Genomic DNA, 21772 nt, shown 5'->3' with positions numbered 1-21772 from the left:
TATTTAAGTAGAAGAGCATCTGCACATTTTATCCTCAAACTTAAAATAAATCAGTATTTATGATGATCTTATTTCTATTATTTACTCTCTATAAGTGATAAACTTAGCAGTGTTGAAAGATAGACCCATAGAAATTGCAACAGAGCATTTATAAAACATATTTTTTTGGATTAATATACAGTAAGTATATTAGCTATTGCTAAATTTCACTTTAATAAAAAAGTAAATAAAAGACTCATTTTATTTAGCAAGACTGAAAATAAAACTAAGACATACATTCACACCTTTGGTGTTGTCCAAAAAACAATTCCTCTAGCTATCAACCCAAGGCAATTAATACAGCATATCATTTGTTTTAGAGTCATTTCTATAACAAGAATCTAATATTAGAATAGGTGATATAAACAAGAGTTAAGTTCCTATGGCATCTCATCAATGTACAATAAAACTACGCAGAATGAAACAATGTTATTTGAGGACCTGCTGTATTACAAAAATTCTTTCAGTGATTTTTTTCTTTCTCAACTTAATATGATGATAGATACCTCCAAATTTATTTTATTTCGTTATATAAAAGTTATTAACAAACTCTTGCTTCCTTGCAAACATTCTGTTCTTATATAAAAAGTGATTAAAAACAGTGCTGAATATGAATCACTTCTGCAAAGTTTAATGAGAAACATTCAACCAAGGTGACTTGTCCTTGGAAAATCCTACAAAAACTGAATTTTATAAACAGTTACTTATTTTGATAGAAGTTCCATTTATAAATAGCAGCCACGACTTCACTGCCTACAAAATTGCAGGCGATCACATTTTATGTATTTAGAATTCAAATGTTAAGATCAGATTTTCTAGTAAATGTTAAAGAAAGTCACACTGACAGACATTGTTGTCCCATGCTAAGGAAAGAGCTGACTCCATGATCGTACTATTCAGGCAGGTACAGACAACCACTGGATTTAAACTAGTGGGTACTACACCATTTATACTTATATTTTAAAGGGGATGTGACATTAACATTGAGGGGGCGGGGCTGCAGGACTTTATTGATGCTCTTTTGTGGTCAACGAGTATGTAGTGCAAGGGACAAGCTATCACAGGATGTTAGTATTAGAGGCTTACAACATAAAGAACCTGAGCAAACGCGCTATTCCAAGAGGCTGAGATACTTTCGCTCCTCATCCAGTTGTAGTGAAGTAGGGTTTTCTGTGACCTAGGTAGCAAGTCTCAGAGGAGAGGGAGCAGACAAATATGTAAATCAGGGATTCTGGACGTAATATGCTGCTCCTAACAAATGATTAATGGCATTGAAATGGGAGTAGGGGGTGTATATCTTAACAATGGATACCCTATGTTGGTCTTGGGAGACTGCCGGCCTTCTGCGAAGACTTCTGAGCACATTCAGATCCATCCCTCTCAGGAACATTTGGCTGCCTGCACAAAGTGTGATCAGGACCAGTGGTTTGAGAATTCTAGTCCCCAAAAGTAGAAAAGAGGGCAACATCTGACCCTTTGTTTCTTCCTAGGCAGGCTGTTCCCCAAACTTGCTACTTAGGAGCAAACTGGCATGAGTTCTGTGGCCATTTGATAAACTAGAAGTCTGGGCATGGGACCAAAAAAGAAGTGGGGGGTGGGGTGGGTGGGGATTTGAGCCAGAAAGTAGCATTCATAGTTTCACTGAGGGGAAACTGAGTATAGTGGGAGTATTTTTTGGGGGTGGGGGGGGGGGGTGGGGGGGCGGGTAGCTAATAACAAGGCCAAATCCTAAACCCAAGCTGGTCATGGAGAATAGCAACATGCTTGCAAGTTAACTCCAGATAGCTGCACTCAATAATTTGGTACACAACTTTTGGGCTCTATAGGCTGGACCGCCCCCCCCCATGCCCAACTCCAATTCCAAGATGTAGGAAAACCTTCCTTTCATGTTTGCTCTTCCCCATTCCAAATCTTCCAGAGTGACTCAAACTTTTCCTAATTAGTAATGAAAAAGAAAACATTTGAACAGATTTGGATGCAGCCCTTGCAACCCAGGTACTTGGGCATGAACTCTGACTTGCACCCACACAGCTGTCCATAGAAATTGAACATTTAGTCTGATTCCTGTGTGGCTGCCTAGAGCCCTGGATTTAAAAACACATGCTATCACTACACCAGATAAACTCCCAGCACAAGCCATATACATCAAAATTAGGAACCCTTTTGGATGACCCTCCTTTCTCTTTCAAAGGAGCTCTTCAATTTTGACTCTCTACAACAATAAAAAGACACCTGATCTCGCCCTGGCCGGGTGGTCAGTTGGTTGAGCACTGTCCCATGCATCAAAAGGCTGCAGGTTCGATCCCCAGTCAGAACGCATATAGGAGGCAACCAATCCATGCTTCTTTCTCTCTCAAATCAATAAAAAACAACAACACATATCCTGGGATGAGGATTAAAAAAAAAAAAAAAAAAGAGATATTTGATTTCAAGGAACATACAAAGTTTGCCAAACAAGTATGATAGTGGCTAACAGACATAATGATCCCACTTTAGCAGCTATTAAGATACTTGAGTTGTTTGTTCCTGTCTTCTTGATGTTGACTGGAACCAATGAACAGACTGAGAGGGGAAAAAACACAAATCACAGAATAGGTTAAAAGTTTTAAAAAGAATTGTGTGGTGATGACCAAACCCTGACTGGCAATGTAGTCCAAAACCACCACTTTAAGCCTGAGGGCAAGGAGGGTAGTGTGTAGAGAAAAGCTAGCAAAATCTAGCACCGGTTCTTCCTTATGGGGGCTCAAGAAGCATACCTCTGAAATAACTCACATATGCACTGACAAAAACACCAGGAAAGCCAAACACTTGCAGATGCTTCCCCAAGGCTCTCCTGGCAAACTTACAAGCACATATTTGCTCAGTGTGAGCCTCACCTAGAGGCATCTCCCACCTTGGAGGCAGGGGGGAGGAATCTGGACTGTGTATTCCCAAATAAGGGAAATCAAATCACCTACAGGCAACACCTTCTATTTCTCTCACTCCTTAATTAAGCCAGCTTCAAAGGACTATAATTAGTGCCTGGAGGTCAAAGTTCAAACCTGTGGATTACAAATCTTAACAGAAGTCATATAACCTATTTAGCTGAATAAAATCCCAAAATCATCAATCCCTGCCCTTCCTTCCCATGGGGATAGATTTAAGTCCATTTCTTTGTTTCTCATCACAGTACTTGGAAGACAGTCAAAGAAGGTAGTGTGAGAGGAAGGGGCATCCTGGTTCATCATTAAAAAATAAAGATCTCTTTAAGTGTCATCTGAGGTTATATAAAATTTTTTTTTCAATTCTCCTCCGGGTCTGCCTCCAAGGGTTCATCTTCTAAGCCAAAACTCAGCTTGTCAGCGAGGCTCTCAAACTGCTTGCCCAGACTACCTGCAGAGTCCACGAACATGTTAGGGATGTCTTTGCCAAAGTAAATCTTGCTGTTGGAAGCAATGGCCTTGTACTTCATCAGCTGCAGATATTCAGGGGTCAGCTTCAGCTGCAAAAGTAAGAAGTAAAGAAGACTCAGGTGGAGCCAGATTAGAGAAAACTATGAGTGACACTTTTTCACTTGTCATAAGGAGAGGGTCTCGGTCAAAGACACATGCCCTCTCTCCTTTTCCTGGCCACATTGTTACATTAGTAACAGGGTAACCACTTCTCTAGGAGGGAGTTATCTCAGCTCTTCAAGGCTAGAGCTGCAAGAGTTTTAGAAGTTCCCATGTTTTTTTAACACAAACATTTTTTAAAAAAATATATTTTTATTGATTTTTTTACAGAGAGGAAGGGAGAGGGACAGAGAGTTAGAAACATCGATCAGCTGCCTCCTGCACGCCCCCCACTGGGGATGTGCCCGCAACCAACGTACATGCCCTTGACCGGAATCGAACCCGGGACCCCTCAGTCCACAGGCCGACGCTCTATCCACTGAGCCAAATTGGTTAGGGCTACACACAAACATTTTTAACACAAAAATTACACTTCCATCAAGACACTGCTAAGGAAAAGGGAAGAACCTGTCCCACACAGCACAGGAATCATCACTTCCGGCCACGAGGGGCTTTGGAGGTCTTCCCACACAGGAACCTCTCAAACAAAATCAGCCTAAACCCAAATACGAGTTCTCTTTGCCAGGCGGCACCGATTGTTTACCTTATTCGCTTCGGCCATTTTCATAGCAGTATAGCACTCAGCATCAGCCTTCGCCTTCTCCCGCGCCAGAAACGCAGCGTCTGAGGGGAAAACGCAGTGAACTGAAGTGCAGAGGCCACCAGAAACCTGGGTCTGGTCCCTGTAACTTTCCCTGGGTGCCTTTGTGACCCTGGGGTGAGTGCTCTTTCCCATCTGTGAAACAGGGGTAGGGTGCTCTGCCTGCATCTCCCTGTGGTAGGTCATGAGGAGTCTGTTGCTGTGCCCAACATCTTATCTGACAGCATTATTGAGAAAAGCTCTGCTGCCCAGAGACTCTTCCTGTTTCTGCACTCTTACTCCGTTTGTAGTTCCAGGTCTGGGGAGGGACCCTGCCTCAGCCTCCTGGTTCAGAGCTTTCCGCCTCATCCCTCTTATGCTACACAGCAAAAGCCCAAAGAAGGCTCTGAATACAGCCCGAGGCGGATCCACCCTAACACTGACTCCCATAAAATAGTTTGGTCCCTCTCCAACTTCATTTCCCTTTTCTTTCCATTAACCATTTCAAAAAGGTTCTAATTAACAGTGGTTAAGCTGGCACAACTCTAAGAGAATTATAAACCATGGTCCAGACTAACACCTGTTTGGTTTAAGACCTACTTAAACTTCGACTACACAAACAATATACTTTCTCAATCTGCCAAGACCAGCTTTCAAGTTGATGCAAAATTTTTGATGTTTACTTCCTTGCCTAGGGAATGAGGCAAGTCTCCTGTGAGTAATATCTGTAGCAAAAAGCCTAGGAGAAAAGGTCAGTCTGTGGGTGGGTCCTTACTGCACACCCTCAGCCTGACTCTGGGTGGAAGGAGCCTATAGTCTGACTGCAGTTTGGGTTGCGTGCGGCTGACTTAACTGGCCTTAGCACCTGATACATCCTACCTAATAATAGACAAATATGCAAATTGACCATACCTTTGCTATGCCCACGATTGGCCAGGAGGCGCGGGGGGGCGGGATTCGGGGTGGCCGGGGTAGCTGATTGGGCTGGCGGGACGCTGAGCTGAGCTGCATCGCCAGCGGCGGTGCGAGCTCAGCGTCTGCGCCATGGCTGTGCTGCAGCACAGAAGGGGCCTCTGGGGCAGCGAGCTCACTTCCTGCTGCGCGGACCATCAAAAGCGGGAGAGCTGGGTGCCTGTCCACTCAGGCACCAGGCCTTTCAGAAGCCTCCGCCGCGCCGGAGGGTTCTGAAAGGCCTAGTGCACCAGCGGACAGGCACCCAGCTCCCCGCGGTCAAAAGCAAAAGCGTGGGAGCTGGATGCCTTTCCGCTCAGGCACCAGGCCTTTCAGAAGCCTCCAGCACCTGGTGCACCAGCAGACAGGCACCCAGCTCCCCCGTGATCAAAAGCAAAAGCATGTAGGGGACCCTACACGTGCATGATTCAATCATGCACTGGGCCTCTAGTGTATTTATAAGAAATAAAAATGTGTTGCTTTGCTAAGGGCTCACTAATGAGGAGCTGCTGATTTGCAAAATCCTAACTAGCTCCCCAATAGGCTCCTGCAAAGCTGGCAGGCCCCATAATGAGTATAACTGGACACAGCACTTTGTAGTAGCCTGAAGTTGGGCCTTCAGGTCCCCTTTCTGCCCTAGAATATAGCATGTGAAGGAAAAAGGTGGGTAATGGGAATGAGGTGAGGGCTGAGGGGCAGGGAACTGAAGGTGAGTGATATACAGAAAAGTCAGCAAAGGAACACTTCCATCCAGCTCATGTTGTTGGTGCTGAAAAGGTGTCGTCTTCACACTCGGCTTAACATCTACAGAGAACCTGAGAGCAGGCTGAGGCCAGAGCTATGGAGTTCGAGGACTTCTCAGGAGGGGTGGGTAAGGCAAGAGGGAGAGAGCTGCGTTTTGGCCAGCGTCTTAGTTTACTTCCACTGCCAGACTGAGCTCCACGGCAGCAGGGACTGTGTGAGTTCCCTTTTTCTCATGCCTAACATGAGTGCCTAATGGCATACAACTAGCATTTGTCGAATGAATGAATGCTCTCTGAAGTGGAAAATTAATGCCAAATCTTCCCCAAAGTGAAAGCAGAGAAAAAGTGATGTTCCAAATAAATCAAGAGATCTTAGAACGGGGCTTAAAGAGCAAAGGAAATGATCTCCCCTCCCCCCTGCCACAAAGTGGCTTTAAGGAAAATTCAAGCATTAATTTCACTTACCTTCAATTTCTGAAATCTTCTTCTCAGTTTCCTTCTCCATCACCTTCTGTCCATAGGTGATTTCTGCAACCTGAGCCACCTTTTCTGCCTCTATGTTAATGAAGTTGAGAAAAGGCTTAGAGCTGGTATTTCAAGAGTTTGACTCAATTCCACCTTTCACCTGATCAGAGGCCTTGGTGCAGGAGTGTGGGAAAGCACAGATGGAGTCACTGGTCCCAGAGGGCAGCCGTGACTGGGACACATGGGCAGATGGAGTGTACCAGTAAACACAAACCACCTCAGCTCAAGGCAGTAACTGGGGAGACGTGGGCCCAAGTGAGGAGAGTCATTACCCTGATGAAAGCAAGGAACAAGTCCTAACCTCTCTCTTAAGTCACAGGGTTATTTCTCCCAAAGGAATGTTTTAAGGAATAAGGTACTCTCTGAAAAGTTTCTTCCTGCCACCTCACGTTAGGAAGTAGTCAGGTTCGTTGTTGATAGTCCAGTATAGTGGTGAAGAACCCAGGTTTGGAGCAGGGTCCTGGTATCTGAGCCCCAGTTCCACCACTTAACCTGCCATATGAACTTGGGCATGTTATTTAACCTCTCTGTGCTTTAGCTCAGTAAAGAGAGGTCAATGACAGTGCCTCCCTCACCTGCTAGTTGTGAGGAGAAAAGTGCTTAGAAAAGTACATGACTCATAGTAAGTGCTCAGTGTTAGCCATGATCATTATGAATGAACAGTAGGGCTCCTTTCATTTAAGATATGTAGGCCCTGGCCGTGTGGTTCAGTTGGTTGGAGCATCGTCCTGCACATGAAATGATGGCAGGTTCAATTCCTGGTCAGGGTTGTGAGCTTGAACCCTGGTCAGGTACATACTGGAAGCAACCGATCAAAGTTTTCTCTCTCACATCAATGCCTGCCTCTCTCTCTCTCTCTCTCTCTCTCTCTCTCTCTCTCTCTCTCTCTCTCTCTTTCTCTCTCTCTCCTCCCTTCCTCCCTCCCTCTTTAAAACCAATAAAAAGCATATCAGGTGAGAAAAAAAAAAAGAGAGATTTGGAAACTCAGAACTTATCTCCCAGGCCATGATCTGACAATTTCAGCATTGCTTCTGGGAGTATGAAAGCCACTCCTACGTGTGGCAAGGGTTTGGAGAACCACGTGGTCTAACTGTGCCTAAGGCTTCCTCGACTCTCCCCCCCATCCCCAGCCCTTCTGCCCTGAAAGGGGGTCATAGAACCACATCCAGACCAATGAGGGCCTTCTTCCGCTCTGTCTCAGCTTCTTTTTCCACCACCTTCTGTTTCTGGGCTGCAATGAGAAGCTTTGTCTTCTCACTTTCCCTGGAGGGGAATAAAAGTATACAGTTGTGAGGCCACTATGGAAAAGCTTCTGAGGAACCTCACTGTCTCCTGGAGAAGCCAAACTCTTCTGAGGAGAGGAACTCTGATTTCTTACTCTCCCCTGGTAGGCTGTTCAATGTCCCAGGTAAAAACAAATTTGTTGCCGACAGTAGTATGTCTCTGCTCCTCCTCCAAAATAATTCATTTGTGGGAAACAGAGCATAATTTACTTACTGTCAGCTGCCATCTGCTTTAAGTGGCCATTAGTAAAATACACCTGCCTGCCCACTTAATCGTCTTTCCCTCCTATCTTCTTTGGCATGAGCCATGAAGCACAAAAAAGGCCCCCCTGGTCCCTTTAAAAGCATCACTGCTCAAAAGGGCTTCTCCGTGGCTCTCAATCACAGTTACAGAGCCCAGGTGACTGTCCTGACACACCTGCTCCATCCTACAGTGCAATGGGCTGTGACAAATACTCAAGGAGGAGAATAAAAGCATGGCACAGCTTCAGTTAACTCTGGGATGGGATGAGGTGGGAGGTGGGAGAGAGTGGTGGTTACAGCTTAGGCAGAGGATACTCACATCAACTCGTAGTTTCTGCGGATCGCCTCAGGTATATTGGGCTTTGTCACCCGCACAGCCTGGGGAAGGATAAAAAGAGCACCTGATGGGAAGGTGAAGGTGAGGGTGACCAAGGTAAGCAGCTCCCCTTGGTCCTTGATCTTCCTGCATAGAAAGGACATCCCTTGAAAGAGGGGATGCACCTTCATCACGGGACGCTCCCACGGTGGCAATGCTTACTTGGATGACAAGCCCAGGGGCCATGGAGGTCAGGTCCTGTTGCAAAGCCAGTTTGAGATTTTCATCAATTTGATCTGGAATCAAGAAAGACAGGAAAAGGAGTTGTCACACTATCTAGCTAGGGTGGAGGGAAATATGGGGTAGAGGTAAAGCTAAAACACCAGCTCAATAATGCATCTCACAAGCAAAAGGTCTTCCCAAGGTAAAGTGCTTATCATAGCCCAGAAACCTAAAGTTCTCCAGCAAGACTTTCGGAGCAACATGCCCCCGCAGTCCCTCTACATAGCTAGATGTGAGAATATCCTTTTCCTGTGGCCTCAGGAGAGAATCCCTAGGTTATTGAAAATATCAAACTTGCCCAAAAGGGAACTGAGCTTTCAAAAGGAAAACAACAAACAATAATTCTAGCACATTTCTTGAGTCAGGCAACAGTCTTTCCCAATACAACAAGAGCAAAACAGAAGGCAGGCACCCAGTTTTCATGAAGAATATGGAATGGCTCTGTTAAATATTTTGAAAAGAGCCGAGCACATTAAATCTAGTAATTTTAGCTGTTTCTAAAAGAAAAACAGATTCTGACGTCAAGGAAGCCCCAAGGAAGACTATTTCCATTAGGAACTCCATCAAATGACACAAGGGGAAAATAAAAATTTACAGTTCTGGAAACGAGTCCAAGTCTTTTGATGTGTTGTTTGCTTTGGTCCTGATTCCCTTGCCTGGAATTCACATGTGGGTCGTTTCACAGACAAGTGTAGGAAGAGCTATAACTGATTCCCCTTCTAGCTATAATCCCAGGACAGCAGCACCAGGCTGCCTTCTCTGGCCTGAGAGCCTCAATAAAATCCTAGAAGGGCACCAAGAAAAAGACTCCATGAAACCAGGCTGGGATATCTAAACTCAATCACCTCCCTTATTGTCAGCTGCCATCTGTTTTAAGTGGCCATTCTTGGTCACTTACTAGGTGTACCCATTAATAATGCGGATTTTGCCGAAACCGGTTTGGCTCAGTGGATAGAGCGTCGGCCTGCGGACTGAAAGGTCCCAGGTTTGATTCCGGTCAAGGGCATGTAACTTGGTTGCGGGCACATCCCCAGTGGGGAGTGTGCAGGAGGCAGCTGATCGATGTTTCTCTCTCATCGATGTTTCTAACTCTCTATCCCTCTCCCTTCCTCTCTGTAAAAAAATCAATAAAATATATTAAAAAAAAATAATGCGGATTTTTTTCAATATATGGAATTACACATATGTTGATATATATGCGATTCGATATGTATGCTGTTTTGTTGTACTGACAACAAGCTTCAAAACTTCATGTCAAATTTGCTGAAGGTGCTAACATCGTAGATACTTTTATGTTTAAAAATGTCGAATTTCATGCCAAAAAAAAAGAGCATTTGCGGAAAGTTTTAATTCATTACTTTATTTTGAAGAAAAAGTCATCATATACTTCGGGAAGCTTATGGTGAACATGCTTCATCTCAAGATACTTGTAAACACTGGTTTAAACACTTTAAAAGTGATGATTTCGATGTGAAAGACAAAGACCATCCAGGTCAACCGAAAAAGTTTGAAGAACAACAATTACAAGCTTTATTGGATGAAGATGCGTGTCAAACTCAAAAACCAATTGCAGAAAGATTAAACATTGCTCAGCAAACAAGCAATGGGAAAGATTTTAAAGGAAGGAAAATGGGTGCCACATCAACTGAACGAAAGACAAATGGAAAACTGAAAACTCATCAGTAAAATGTTGCTTCAACTGCACGAAAGAAAGTCTTTTTTGCATTGAATTGTGACTGGCTATGAAAAGTGGATTTATTTTGAGAATCCCAAACGCACAGGTTGATCCAGGTCAACCATCAACATCATGGGTTGATCCAGGTCAACCATCAACATCAACTTCAAGGCCAAATCGCTTCGGAAAGAAGACAATGCTCTGTGTTTGGTGGGATCAGGAAGGTGTGGCGTATTATGAGCTTCTAAAATCAGGTTGATACGATCACTACTGACAACAAATAATCAATTTGAACCACGCTTTGTGAAATGACCAGAATGTGCCAGAAGACACGGCAAAGTAATTTTGCTTCATGATAACACACCATCACACACTTCAAAACCAGTTAAAGACATGTTAAAAGATCTTGCCTGGGAAGTATTAACCCACCCGCTGTATTCACCAGACTTTGCTCCTTCAGATTACCACTTGTTCTGATCGATAGCACATGCACTCTCTGAATAGCACTTCAAAACGTACCAAGAAGTGGAAAATTGGGTCTCTGAATGGTTTGCCTCAAAACAAAAAAAGTTCTATTGGGACAGTATCCACAACCCAGTCATTTATCAGACCAAATTATATCTGAGTCAAGGTAGAAACCTGTGGCCCTGGGCTGGTAACTTTCAGGAAAATCTGGAAGAAATATTTTGAAATGTGGTTTATTACCAAAGTAATACTAGCAATAAGTTGTTTATGTTACAGTTATGCTGATAAATGCTAGTTAAGTTATATTATTAAGTATACACAGGTTCTCCAGGTAAACTTTTGAACAAGTACTAGATTATATATATAAAATGTCTGTGAAGCAGTTTTCACGTGCCTCATCTCATTTGATCCTCACATAAGTCCTGGAGTAGGTAGATAGGACACTCGGTAGAATCCTATTTTCTTTTCATTAGCCGGAAAATGGAGATTTAGAAAGTTTAGAAACTTGACCCGACTGAAAAGAAGTAAGAAATGGTGGACCTTAAAAATGACTTCAGGTTTTCTCACTGTGCAGAATATAGTCAAACACTGCTGCAGTTAAATATTTGACCCTTTGTTCTCCCTGCATGATCTATAATAATAATCTGCTTCGTGTTGATATTTACTGCTATGTTGCTGACAATGACCTGAAAGAGAAGTTGGGGTGCTTCACTGGGCTGGAAAAAGTTTAGCAAATCAGAAAGCAGGTCTAATTAAGCAAGTTTATCTATAATAATAAAAAAGTAATATGCTAATTAGACTGGATGTCATTGTGGACGTCCTTCTGGGTGAAGCCGGGGCCGGAGTGAAGCCCAGGTCCCGGGTGTCAGATAGAAGCTGGTGCCGGCAGCCGGGGGAAGGCAGGCCTATTCTTGCTCGAATTTTGTGCATCAGGCCTCTAGTCTATATATATAAAGCTCTCGCTGGTGCCAATCACACATGTGTGTTTCCATCTGTCATTGTTAATCACGAATTTGGTTGACACTTCTATTATAGAGAAAGGGCGAATAGCGATTACTAAAATATTTCTTCTAATTAATTTCCTTTCAATGTGCACGAATCTGTGCACTGGCCCACTAGTATTTTTATAAAATGGGCAAAGAGGATGTGTCAGAGTAAGCAGTGATGAGAACTATGTAGTCGTATTGAAAGTCAGGGCTAGGAGTCTTGAGAGGAGGGAACTAGAGGAAAAAAAACTTTTGATGGTTAAGGAATAGAATTAGAGACTAGTGTCTCCTTTACAGATGCAAATAGAGTTTCAGCAAAACAGTGCTTTGAGGCAAGATTGAACTTTAAAAAAGAAAAAATATCTCAAAGCAAATTGCATTTTCTCAGTTCCTTTGTACAGAAGCTATACTTTACTAAGATAGTAAGTTTTCTAATGCAAAACAATTTCATATTTTAGTTTCCTCTTCATGGAAATTAGAGATCCTTTGTCTTTTTTAGTTTCAAATGTTGATTTAATGGCACATGTTTGTAAAACAAGGGCTAGAAAGAAAACTAATGATATTTTATAAAATTCTATTGGTTGGAGGTTAAAAATATAGCAAATTTACTAAATTTTTCCTAAAAGTGTGCTGAATCCAACCCCAATAAAAGATTCTAAGCCCTATATTGTGAATTTAGATTCATTTTCTACTGCAGAAAATTAAAAGTGATTCTGATAATTTCCCAAATCTGAAACACAGTGCAAAAGGCTGTTTGCTTAATTAAGGCCATTGGCAACATCAATGATTCCTCCTTCCGTGTACTCTAAAAATGTTCTCACTCAGGGTCCTTTTTATGAAAATTCCTGGGAAAAATAACTGTCCAGTCCTAGTGTCAAGAATAGTTGTACTATGGGTTGAAAAGCCATTTACTTTTAGCACTGGCTACTAGACAACTTCTAGCAGCAAGTTTAAATAGAACATTTTTCCACCTAAGAGCTATAACAATTACTGAAATGTTTCCTTCCTTTGTTGCTGAAGTCAGGTTATTTTTACTTTAACCAGAAAAAAAGGACAAGAAATGTCTATTTAAGGATGTAGACCCTTTTTGTTCTAAGCTTTTTCCTATTCATTTCTGTAAGTAAAATAAATAAAACAAATAAAACCCCCACAAAGGTTCTAGAAACTGTAAGTAGCTATGGTCCTTGTCCCACTTCTAGAATTAAAGGTGAACCATCCCGTTTTCCTCACCCTTCCCTGGGTGCCTTTCATTCAGTGACGTGATGGAAAGCACACAAAGTGACGGCCAGAAGAGGGAGGTTCTAGCTCCAGCTGCTAACAATTAGCGCTACGACTATTTTTGTGGTTTGGTACCCTTATCTTAAAATAAGGATGTTGCATTGGATAATCTCTAAGGTTCTTCTAGAACTGAGCCTGTCTTCATTACAGAATATTTTAGGGACCGTGGAAACACATTTCCATTTCAGTCCTCTAATTCAGGCCAGGAGTGAGTCCTGTAGTCCACTGTTACTTCTGTGCCCAAAGCTCAACCACTCTCATGATCTTCCATTGTCACCAGCATTTTCTGGGAATGCCCTTTGTGACCAGTTCCTGAGCACTGGATCCTTTAACACCTGCTGTCCAGCAGTACCCATCCTACCCTGTGGGTAGCTCAGAAGTAGGCAGCGGGGGGAAGCAGGGCTGTTAATGCAGGCTCTGATCAGAAGAGACTTCTTACCAAAGAGCTCAATGTAGACCTCCTGAAGTGTATGCACACTGCAGAACTGGTTCAGTTCATGGTGGATCTTGTTGAAGATGAGGGCCTTGTCGTAGTCGGCAGTATAGTTCTTCACTATATCATATACTGGAAGGGAAGGAGAGATTCTAGAATAAAAGGCAGGTCTCAAAACTGGCAAAATAGAGACAGACTCATATATAGAGGGCAGGCTGACAGCTGTTGGGAAGGGTGACTGGCACTGGGAGGGGGGTGGAGGAATTATGCAATAAAAATACTAAAGGATGTAAACAGTGTGGTGATTGACAGGAGGGGTGGGGGTGAAGAGAGGTGGAGGAGAGTAAATGGTGATGAACACACAATACAGTGTACAGATGGTATGTTGTAGAATTGTGCAACTGAAACCAGTATAATTTTGTTAACTAGTGTCACCCCAATCTATATATATAAAAAGCCAGCAACCAGAACACTGTAACGACCAGAACGACCGGTCGCTATGATGCCCACTGCCGCCAGCTAATAGGCCCGATTGTGGGTGGGGCCAGCCAGCCAACCTCTGCAGCCCCTCCCCTGGCTGGCCCCACAACCGATCTCCCCCCTTACCCCAATAGGGAGCAGGGCTGGCCCTCCAACCTCCTATAGCCCCAACCCCCACCCCAATTAGGGGCAGGGCTGGCCAACCACCTCTACCCCTGGCTGGCCCCACCAAGATGGGCCCCCACCACCTCTATAGGCCCGTGGCCTCTCCCCCAAGCCAGCTCCGCCCCTAATCAGCCGCCCCCCCCATTCTGATCAGGGGTCTGGCCGGCCAGCCAACTGCCCATGGCCCCTCCCCGCTGGCTGGCCCTGCCCAGACTGGTTCCCCCGACCAATCAGGGACGGGGCTGGCCAGCCAACCAGCCATGGCCCCTCCCCCCTGGCCAGCCTGGCCCTGATTGGGGTGGGCCAGCAGGCCAACCTCCCGCCATCTCCACCTCCCTACAGGCCTGGCCCCAATCCGCTCCGGTCGGGGCCAGACTGGCCGGACCCCACCTGTGCACGAATTCGTGCACTGGGCCTCTAGTAAATTCAATAAAAAGGAAGAAAAACCCACAAAAAACCTTTCTCAGACATTGAAGTTTTCCCTTCCTGAGGTGCTGCAACAGATACTAGGATGGCATCTTGGGGAAAGTAAGCTGGTGGTGGGGGTCAACTGGAAAACTGTACCTGCACTTGGGACCAGAAAGTTCACCACTTCAATTCTGTCAAAGTAGATCATCACACCACCACTAGAGGAAGAATGGACAAAGAAGTCACTGGTAAGCTCTGAAATATAGTCACAAAACCATTCCCAAACCTAAAAATCAACAATAATTCCTTAACATTATCTAATACCCAGTCATTCAAATTTCCTCAATGATTCCCATTATGGACTAAATTATGTGCCCTCCTAAATCCGTATGTTGAATCTCTAACCGCCAATGCGACTATACTGGAAGATGGGGCCCTTAGTTAAGGTTAAATGAGGTCATAAGGGTGGGACTTATAACTGATTGGACTTGTAAAAAAAAAGACATCTCTTTCTCCTCCTCTTCTCCCAGGTGCAGAGAAAAGGCTGTGTGAGGACAAAGTAAGGCAGCCAACTGCAAGCCAGGAAGAGAGGCTTCACCAGAAACCAATCCTGCTGGCACCTCGATCTTGGACTTTGAGCTTCTATAACTTGAGAAAATAAATTTCTGTTGTTTAAGCCATCCAGTGTGTGGTATTGTGATGGCAGCCCTAGTTGACTAATAATGGTTTCATCAAGTTTTTATAGCTATTAGTTTTGGACCAGGTTCTAATTAAGGGTCACCTTTGTATATGCTTGTCTTTTAAGCCTCTTTTTCAACCCAATGCCCGTCCAAATACGACTTTGTGCCAAGATTAGACCTGTTATCCTGTGGGTTGTTCCAATTCTGGACCTCTCCAAATGTTTCCTGTGGAGTTGTTTACTGTGCTACTCTATGCCAGTTTAGACCTTTACTTTTCAGCCAGATCACTACAGTGATGTCGTCTTTGGATTTCCTGTCCTTAAGGCCTCCCCAACCATTAAGACATTCTCTATAGTTAGTTATGCTAAAGTTATTTTCCTCTATCAACTCACTTATCTGCTAAAAACCTTTAGAGGATCCTGACTTCTAAAGTTCAAACTTCTAACAGCATTTGAAGCCCTTCCAAACCTGTCTAACTTCTGTGATTTTTCTCTACTGCACTCTGCCACCTAGTGGAATCAGAACAGAGGGAGCTAGGGGGCAGGGAACGTGATAAAACCAAGGGTGCCTCCCTTTCCACTGTCTCTTACTGCAGCCAGCCCGCCAGCCCTTTCTCTTATTTGGGCGTAATAGCTGTATTCCAGGCACCTTACCTAGTCCCACAAGGTACATTCTTCACCTCATCTGTCTGCAGTGTGGTCTGGAAATAGAGGAGACACAAAATGCTGTAAGATGGGCAGTGACAAACAAGTAACTTATTTTTGGAATCCCAAATGTCCTTGTTTTTTAGTACCTATTTGGGTTGAGCTTTGTCTCTGTTAACCATGAATACCCCTCCGAATCCTCCTGACTTACAAGGTGTGAGACTAGCCAAAGAAAGATACTTTGCCAGCTTTCACCATAAGTGAACCACTACAGGAATGAGCTGGGTAATACTAGTTTAGTGAAAAAGACCCTGGACCAGGAATCCCAAGATCTGTGTTTACTTCCACCTCTTCCATTTACGGGTCTTGAAACAGATTCTTTACTTAACCTGCCTCAGCCTATAGCACCTGCTCAGCCCATTCTCAGGATCACTGTGAGACCCAAATGAGATAATGTGCATAAATGAACTTTGAAAACCATAAAGCAGAGTACATGGCAGAAGAAACTTACAAGGATAATGCTGATGAAGTATCCCAGGATATTGGACATACTTCAAAGATGGCTAGTCTAACGTAGCGAGGCTTTAGGTATGTCGTAAGTAATCCTACTCCTATTTTAGATGTCATATCCCTTCACCAAGTTCAACTCCCCTCGTCTTTCCCCAAAATTATGTTCACATCTCTGAAGTTCAAATAAGAACCAGCAAAATTACCATATTTTATTTCCATCTATCTTGGTAGCCTGTGATTTAAAACACAGACATACACACTCTACTTTTCCTTCTATACATTCAAAACAGGTTCTTCTATGGCTTTGTCTTGAAGTGAAGAAACACTTCCTAGCTGGGACTGATGGGCCAAGGCAAGGATTCCATTCAACTACTTCAACAATCAGAAAAGCTTCAGAGTTAATGGAGCCTCATTCTTCTTATTTGTGAAACTTATTCTTTTTTTTTTTAAAATATATTTTATTGATTTTTACAGAGAGGAAGGGAGAGAGATAGTTAGAAACATCGATGAGAGAGAAACATCGATCAACTGCCTCCTGCACACCCCCCACTGGGGATGTACCCGCAACCAAGGCACATGCCCTTGACCGGAATCGAACCTGGGACCCTTGAGTCCACAGGCCGATGCTCTATCCACTGAGCCAAACCGGTTAGGGCGTGAAACTTATTCTTAAACGATTCCTTGAAAAGGCATCACACTCACCCAATGGCTAAATAATTCCAAATCATGCATTAGCCAACACCCCAAATCTGCAGTTGTCCAGCCATCCCATACAAGCCAAATATACCTGCACAGACTTATATGATGTGATGAAAGGGAGCATGAGATGGAAACCAGGGCCGCTGGTGGAAGTCAGCAGGGCACCGCCTCTGCAGGAGAAGAGAGAGGCAGGTTCAGTTTAGCAGGAGGTACCTATTACATTGATATTCTTTGGGCCAACTTTCCCTTCAGCCCCATAAATGTTTAATATAGAGTGAAAAGTGCCAGAGCCACATCCACAGATCCCTTCCTTCCTCCCAGCTAGACCCTAATATTCTAGGAAGCCTAATGCTAAAACATAAAACCATTATTCATGCTTTCACAGCAAGAAAAATAGGCACTCAGGCTAAGTGGAATAAAGGCAGCAGAATTCCTGGCTATACTTGAGAGGAAGTCTATTTTACTTTGTTGTGTCTGTTGAACTTGTGGCAATCCATTTGGGCACTTAAATCCAATAATACAGTAATCAGTGAACTGCACTAGTGTTGGATTCCAGTGACATCAACACCAAAAGAATAATTTTATTTTACAAATCATTTTAATATATATTTTTGGCAGTAGAGTTACCTTTCTAATTAAGTTGTTTGTAAATGGCAATAAAATTAAAAGCCATTTGGGGGGACATATAAGTAGATGGTAGGGAGAAATAATTAAAGGGGAGTGGGAAACCCAACCAGACTTTTAGAACTTGCTAGTGGCAATCTGGAAATAAGCATCACAGGGCACATAATAAGAAGGGGCCATAAAGACTTCAAGCAAAAAAACTTGGTTATGGAGGTTACTAAAAGGAAAGTAATCCCACACATAAGTGCTTCTTTGCTTTACATTATAAAGTTAAAGCAACTTTTAAAAAAAAAAGGAGCAATAAAATAAATAGTGACATAATGAACTTATAAGAACCACTATTTTAGGGTTTGCCCTGATTGATAGAAATCAACCCGCAGGTGCTTTCATTTTTCCTGAAATGCTAATTTTAAAGAATAGGTTCAAATTCGCAGAGCAGACTAGCTTCTCAAGTTGCCATCAAGAACTGGTACTCAGCAGAGGTAACCTTGTGGCACCAAGATGCTGACAGGGATGCAGGAGAGAACAATGTTTCAGAGATACTCTGCAAGGAGCTCTGGCTGCCTTTAGGTTTTGTCTAAATCTCTATATACAGTTATCAATTGCCATCTATCAACTTAGACTACTAAGCTTTATATTTACATTTATGTGTGTGTGTGTGTGTGTGCACACGCGCACACACACGTATTCCCCATCCCCATGGTCACTAACACAAAAGCTCAACCAAAAGACTTCCATATTCAACAAAACATAAACATAGATATTCAGCAGAATCTGCGAGACAGTGACTAGGAGAGTCATTTCACAGAAAGTTGCAAGCTCCTCCCTGCCTCTGCCTTACCTGTAATATACCCCAATATGTCCCTCTTCTATCTTGTGCACGGCTGAGAAGAGAGCTGCACAAAAGAAACTGGTAGCCACAGCCACAACTGCTCCCAACTGAGCCATCCGTGAACCTTTATCCTAGGGAAAAAGATACAGGAAAACGTGTCTGGTCTGCCCTGCAGGGGAGGAGCTATGACAGCGAGAGGACCGCACCAAGCTGAGCTCCCTGGCTCACATCTAGCCTGCTGCATGAACACGAGGCCAGATCTACAGCGCTCTCCATCCTCGCTCTCAGCCAACGCTGCCATTCCCTAACGGTGGAGTTCCAGTCCCCACCTCGTTGCAGAGGCAGTGATTCCACACAGCCGTGGCCCAAGGGAGAACCAGTGCCAGCTGGGCAGCGTTCAGAACACCGCCTTCCCTTCCTGTGAACAGCAATGCGCTGTCACAGGAGCCACTCATGCTGGTACAAGGGAAAGAGGCAGCTGCAGTAAGTTGGCGCAAATTAAAGAGGAAGTCAAATGACAGGCAGTTGTGGCATGTAATTCTGGTCAGAGCCTCCCGGCCCTAATTGCCTGCCACTTCAAAGGAAACCATTATTTACTCCTTTCAGATGCCGGAGCGACAGAGACAGCATGCAAACCGAGGTCCCAGGTGGGGTTCTCTGGCCTTCGTCCACCTTCCCGGTTACTCCTTTGGTCCTAAATGGCAGAGGGCTCTGACCAAGACCGAAGCCACACTCCCTCCCATACACCTGACCGGTACTTTGCACTTGACAGGTCCCTAAGCCCAGGGCCAGAGAAAGGGGTCCCCCAGGCTGGAAAGACTCTGGACTCCTGGGTCCCACTGTGTTCGGGCACCAGGATGCGAAAGACTTGGCATCCAGAGACTCATTTCCTGAACACGGAATGATCTGGAACAACTAGGGCAACTGGGACCAAAGTTCACAGTCAGGCGTGCCTGAGCCAACGCGCGCAGGGCGTGGATTCTGCCTCGTGGGTCTAAGGGAAGTGGGGCGCGGGCATCGGCGAGGCGCTCGTTTTACCTTGGCGGCCTCCAGCTACGGATTTGCAGCAACGTCCTTTCTGCAAATGCCCTTCCCTTCGGATGTCACCCCCGCCCCACCTCGCGCCCCTTCCTAGAGAGAAGGTCGCGCATCCCCAGTGCTCTGGGTAGGGGCCGGGGCTCCAAGCGCCTCTGCCTGGTCCCGCTCGGGAGCTAGAGAGAGAGAGAGAGAAAGAGAGAGAGATTCGGCAGAGAGAGGGTTGCTGTCTCGCTCCGGGGGGACAAGAGGCTGCAGGGGTGGGCCGGGGTGCCGCAGCTAGGCCCGGTGCACGCACTAAGGGGCGGGGGCCGCGTACCGGGTGTCCCTCCAGGCGCTCCGTACCCGTCCGAACCCCCTTCACAACCGCAGAAACCGCCACACCCCTCAGCCCGCCACTTCCTTCCGGGCCGGTCGCGGCGATGACGCCTTTAGTTCACGCGAGAAGACCACACCTCCCCATCTCCTTCCGTGAGCTCCGCCCCGCGCTCCGAACGATCAGTGTCCCCGGACGGCCGTCAGGGGGCGCCCGCGACAAGGTCCGGGCGGTCTGGAATCTGGGTCTAGGGTTTCAGGGGTGGGGGTGGTGCGGGTCGCCTGGCGAGTGACCCCTGGGAGGACGCGAGTGGTGCTGAGCGTGTCCTTTCCCGAGGTTTTGGCTCTGGAGATTGCTCTGGATTCTCCTCCGCATTAGGTCAAGACTTCTTTTCTTTTTCTTTTTCTTTTTCTGGAGCAGGTACCAGCGATTTGCAACAGTTTTTAGCCCTCTGCTCCCCGCTTTTCTGCAGCACCGCTCAATGAAACATCTTTTAAATGTGCAGATTAGCACCGTTACGTCGCTAATGAACAGTCCCTACTTTCAATTGTCCTTTATGCTTTTTGTAGGAGCTTTGGCCTTTGAGGTCCCTACGGCATCATAAAGTAGATTAAGGAGGAATTATTATTCCAATTTTAGTGGACAAAATTCTAAATTGAGTGAGGTGCGAGGGTAACAGTGGATGAAAGCCTCCTTGGACCTTCCTGAACATCAGGAGCTTAATTAACGGCCTCGGTAACTCCTGCCGCAGGTCAAGGGGCTGTGCACCCCCTCATCTCCCTGGCTAGACTGTAAGTCCTCTGAGGGCACAGGTTGCTCTTCCCTCAGCGTGCGGGGTACTCGGGTGCTTAGTAAACACAGACTGAACAGTGGAACGAGCGCCAGGATCCAGGCTTTGTGTCTCTCACTCTAAGGGCCTCAGGTGGTCCACAGCTTTCACAGTTCAGCAGCATCATATTGGGACATTTCTAATTCAGCCATTGAAGTTATTTTGCTTGCGGAAGAGGAAGAGTCCACTTAATTACAGCCTTCAGTAAGTGAAAAGCTTGTATATAGGGCAGATGGCAAGCTGGTGGTGCTAGATTTAGGAAAAAGGAAAATGTTGGTTTTCCCGGCATGGCTCCTTGGGATCACCCTGGGTTTGTTCTGGGTGAGTTTGTGTTGGGAAGTTTCAGGATTATGTGGTTAAGTCCACACTAGTAGGCTGCATGGTGCGGCCTGGGAGCTCTGTGCCCACCTCCTCTATAAATGAGGGCCTATCCTCTCCCCACCTTGTCCCTACAATTCCCCCCCTAGGCCCCAGTTGGCCAATCTCCTGATTGATCCTTCAGAACTTGTTCAGTGATGTAATGCAGATGCATGCTTAATAGATGTTTATTTTAAAGTTGAGTGAATGAATAAGAGAAATGGAAATATTGGGGTTTATCAGGCCCAAAGAATGGGACTCAACCTGAAGCATAAAGGGTTTAAGTTAAGTTGTAACTTAAGAATTTCCTGACTATTAAACTTGGTAATGGACTATGAGCAGAAGTAGAAATTTGTTCTCAGGCCGGCTTTTCTTTTCTTTTCTTTTCTTTTCTTTTCTTTTCTTTTCTTTTCTTTTCTTTCTTTTTTTTACCAGGCTTGAGTTGTTTAGTTGTGGCCTTGCCTAGAGGCAGGGGGTGGATTTTAGTAGATAATTTCTGAAAATCCCTTTCTTAAGAGACCTGTGATGGTTATGACTCTGTGCAAAGTAATCAGGCAGGTAAGTCTGTCATGATTTAGTTAACAAAAGTGTTTAAAAATCCATTAAAAAAACTTGCAGTATACTGGCTAAGCACAGATATTCCACAGTTAGTCTGCCAGGATTTAAATCCACCCCCTCCCCCAGCTTTTTATTAGTCATGTGATCTTGGTAAATCACTCAATGTGCCTCAGTTTCTTCATATGTAAAATGGGGGTAATAATAATAGTATGAATTTGTTCTTAGGGTTAAATGACTGATTAAGAA

General features: G+C 44.7%; 1 protein-coding gene across 5 annotated transcripts; it reads right to left on the bottom strand.

The window, feature by feature from the left end:
• Nucleotides 1-1720: 1720 nt before the first annotated feature.
• On the bottom strand, nt 1721-19873 carry ERLIN2 (ER lipid raft associated 2). 5 transcript variants are annotated; one of them, XM_079778664.1, is made up of 14 exons: nt 19786-19872; nt 19470-19642; nt 18441-18562; nt 17064-17145; nt 15776-15822; nt 14599-14660; nt 13396-13521; nt 8493-8566; nt 8274-8332; nt 7600-7691; nt 6369-6458; nt 4174-4253; nt 3412-3520; nt 1721-2601 (listed from the first exon to the last, which is right to left on the bottom strand). In XM_079778664.1, exons 3-14 carry the CDS (start codon nt 18545-18547, stop codon nt 2468-2470), a joined length of 1062 nt encoding a protein of 353 aa, XP_079634790.1. In that variant the 5' UTR covers nt 18548-18562; nt 19470-19642; nt 19786-19872; the 3' UTR covers nt 1721-2467. The 5 variants fall into 5 exon arrangements, with proteins under 5 accessions (XP_079634790.1, XP_079634791.1, XP_079634793.1 ...); XM_079778665.1 differs by lacking the exon at nt 19470-19642 and having other exon boundaries at nt 19786-19873; XM_079778667.1 differs by having other exon boundaries at nt 1721-3520.
• Between the last annotated feature and the right edge of the window lie 1899 nt (nt 19874-21772).

Source organism: Cnephaeus nilssonii (assembly GCF_951640355.1).
Source record: "Cnephaeus nilssonii genome assembly, chromosome: 8".
Classification (NCBI taxonomy): Eukaryota; Metazoa; Chordata; class Mammalia; order Chiroptera; family Vespertilionidae; genus Cnephaeus; species Cnephaeus nilssonii.
The sequence above is the reverse complement of the archived record's forward strand: the minus strand, read 5'-3'. Positions and strand labels throughout refer to the sequence as shown.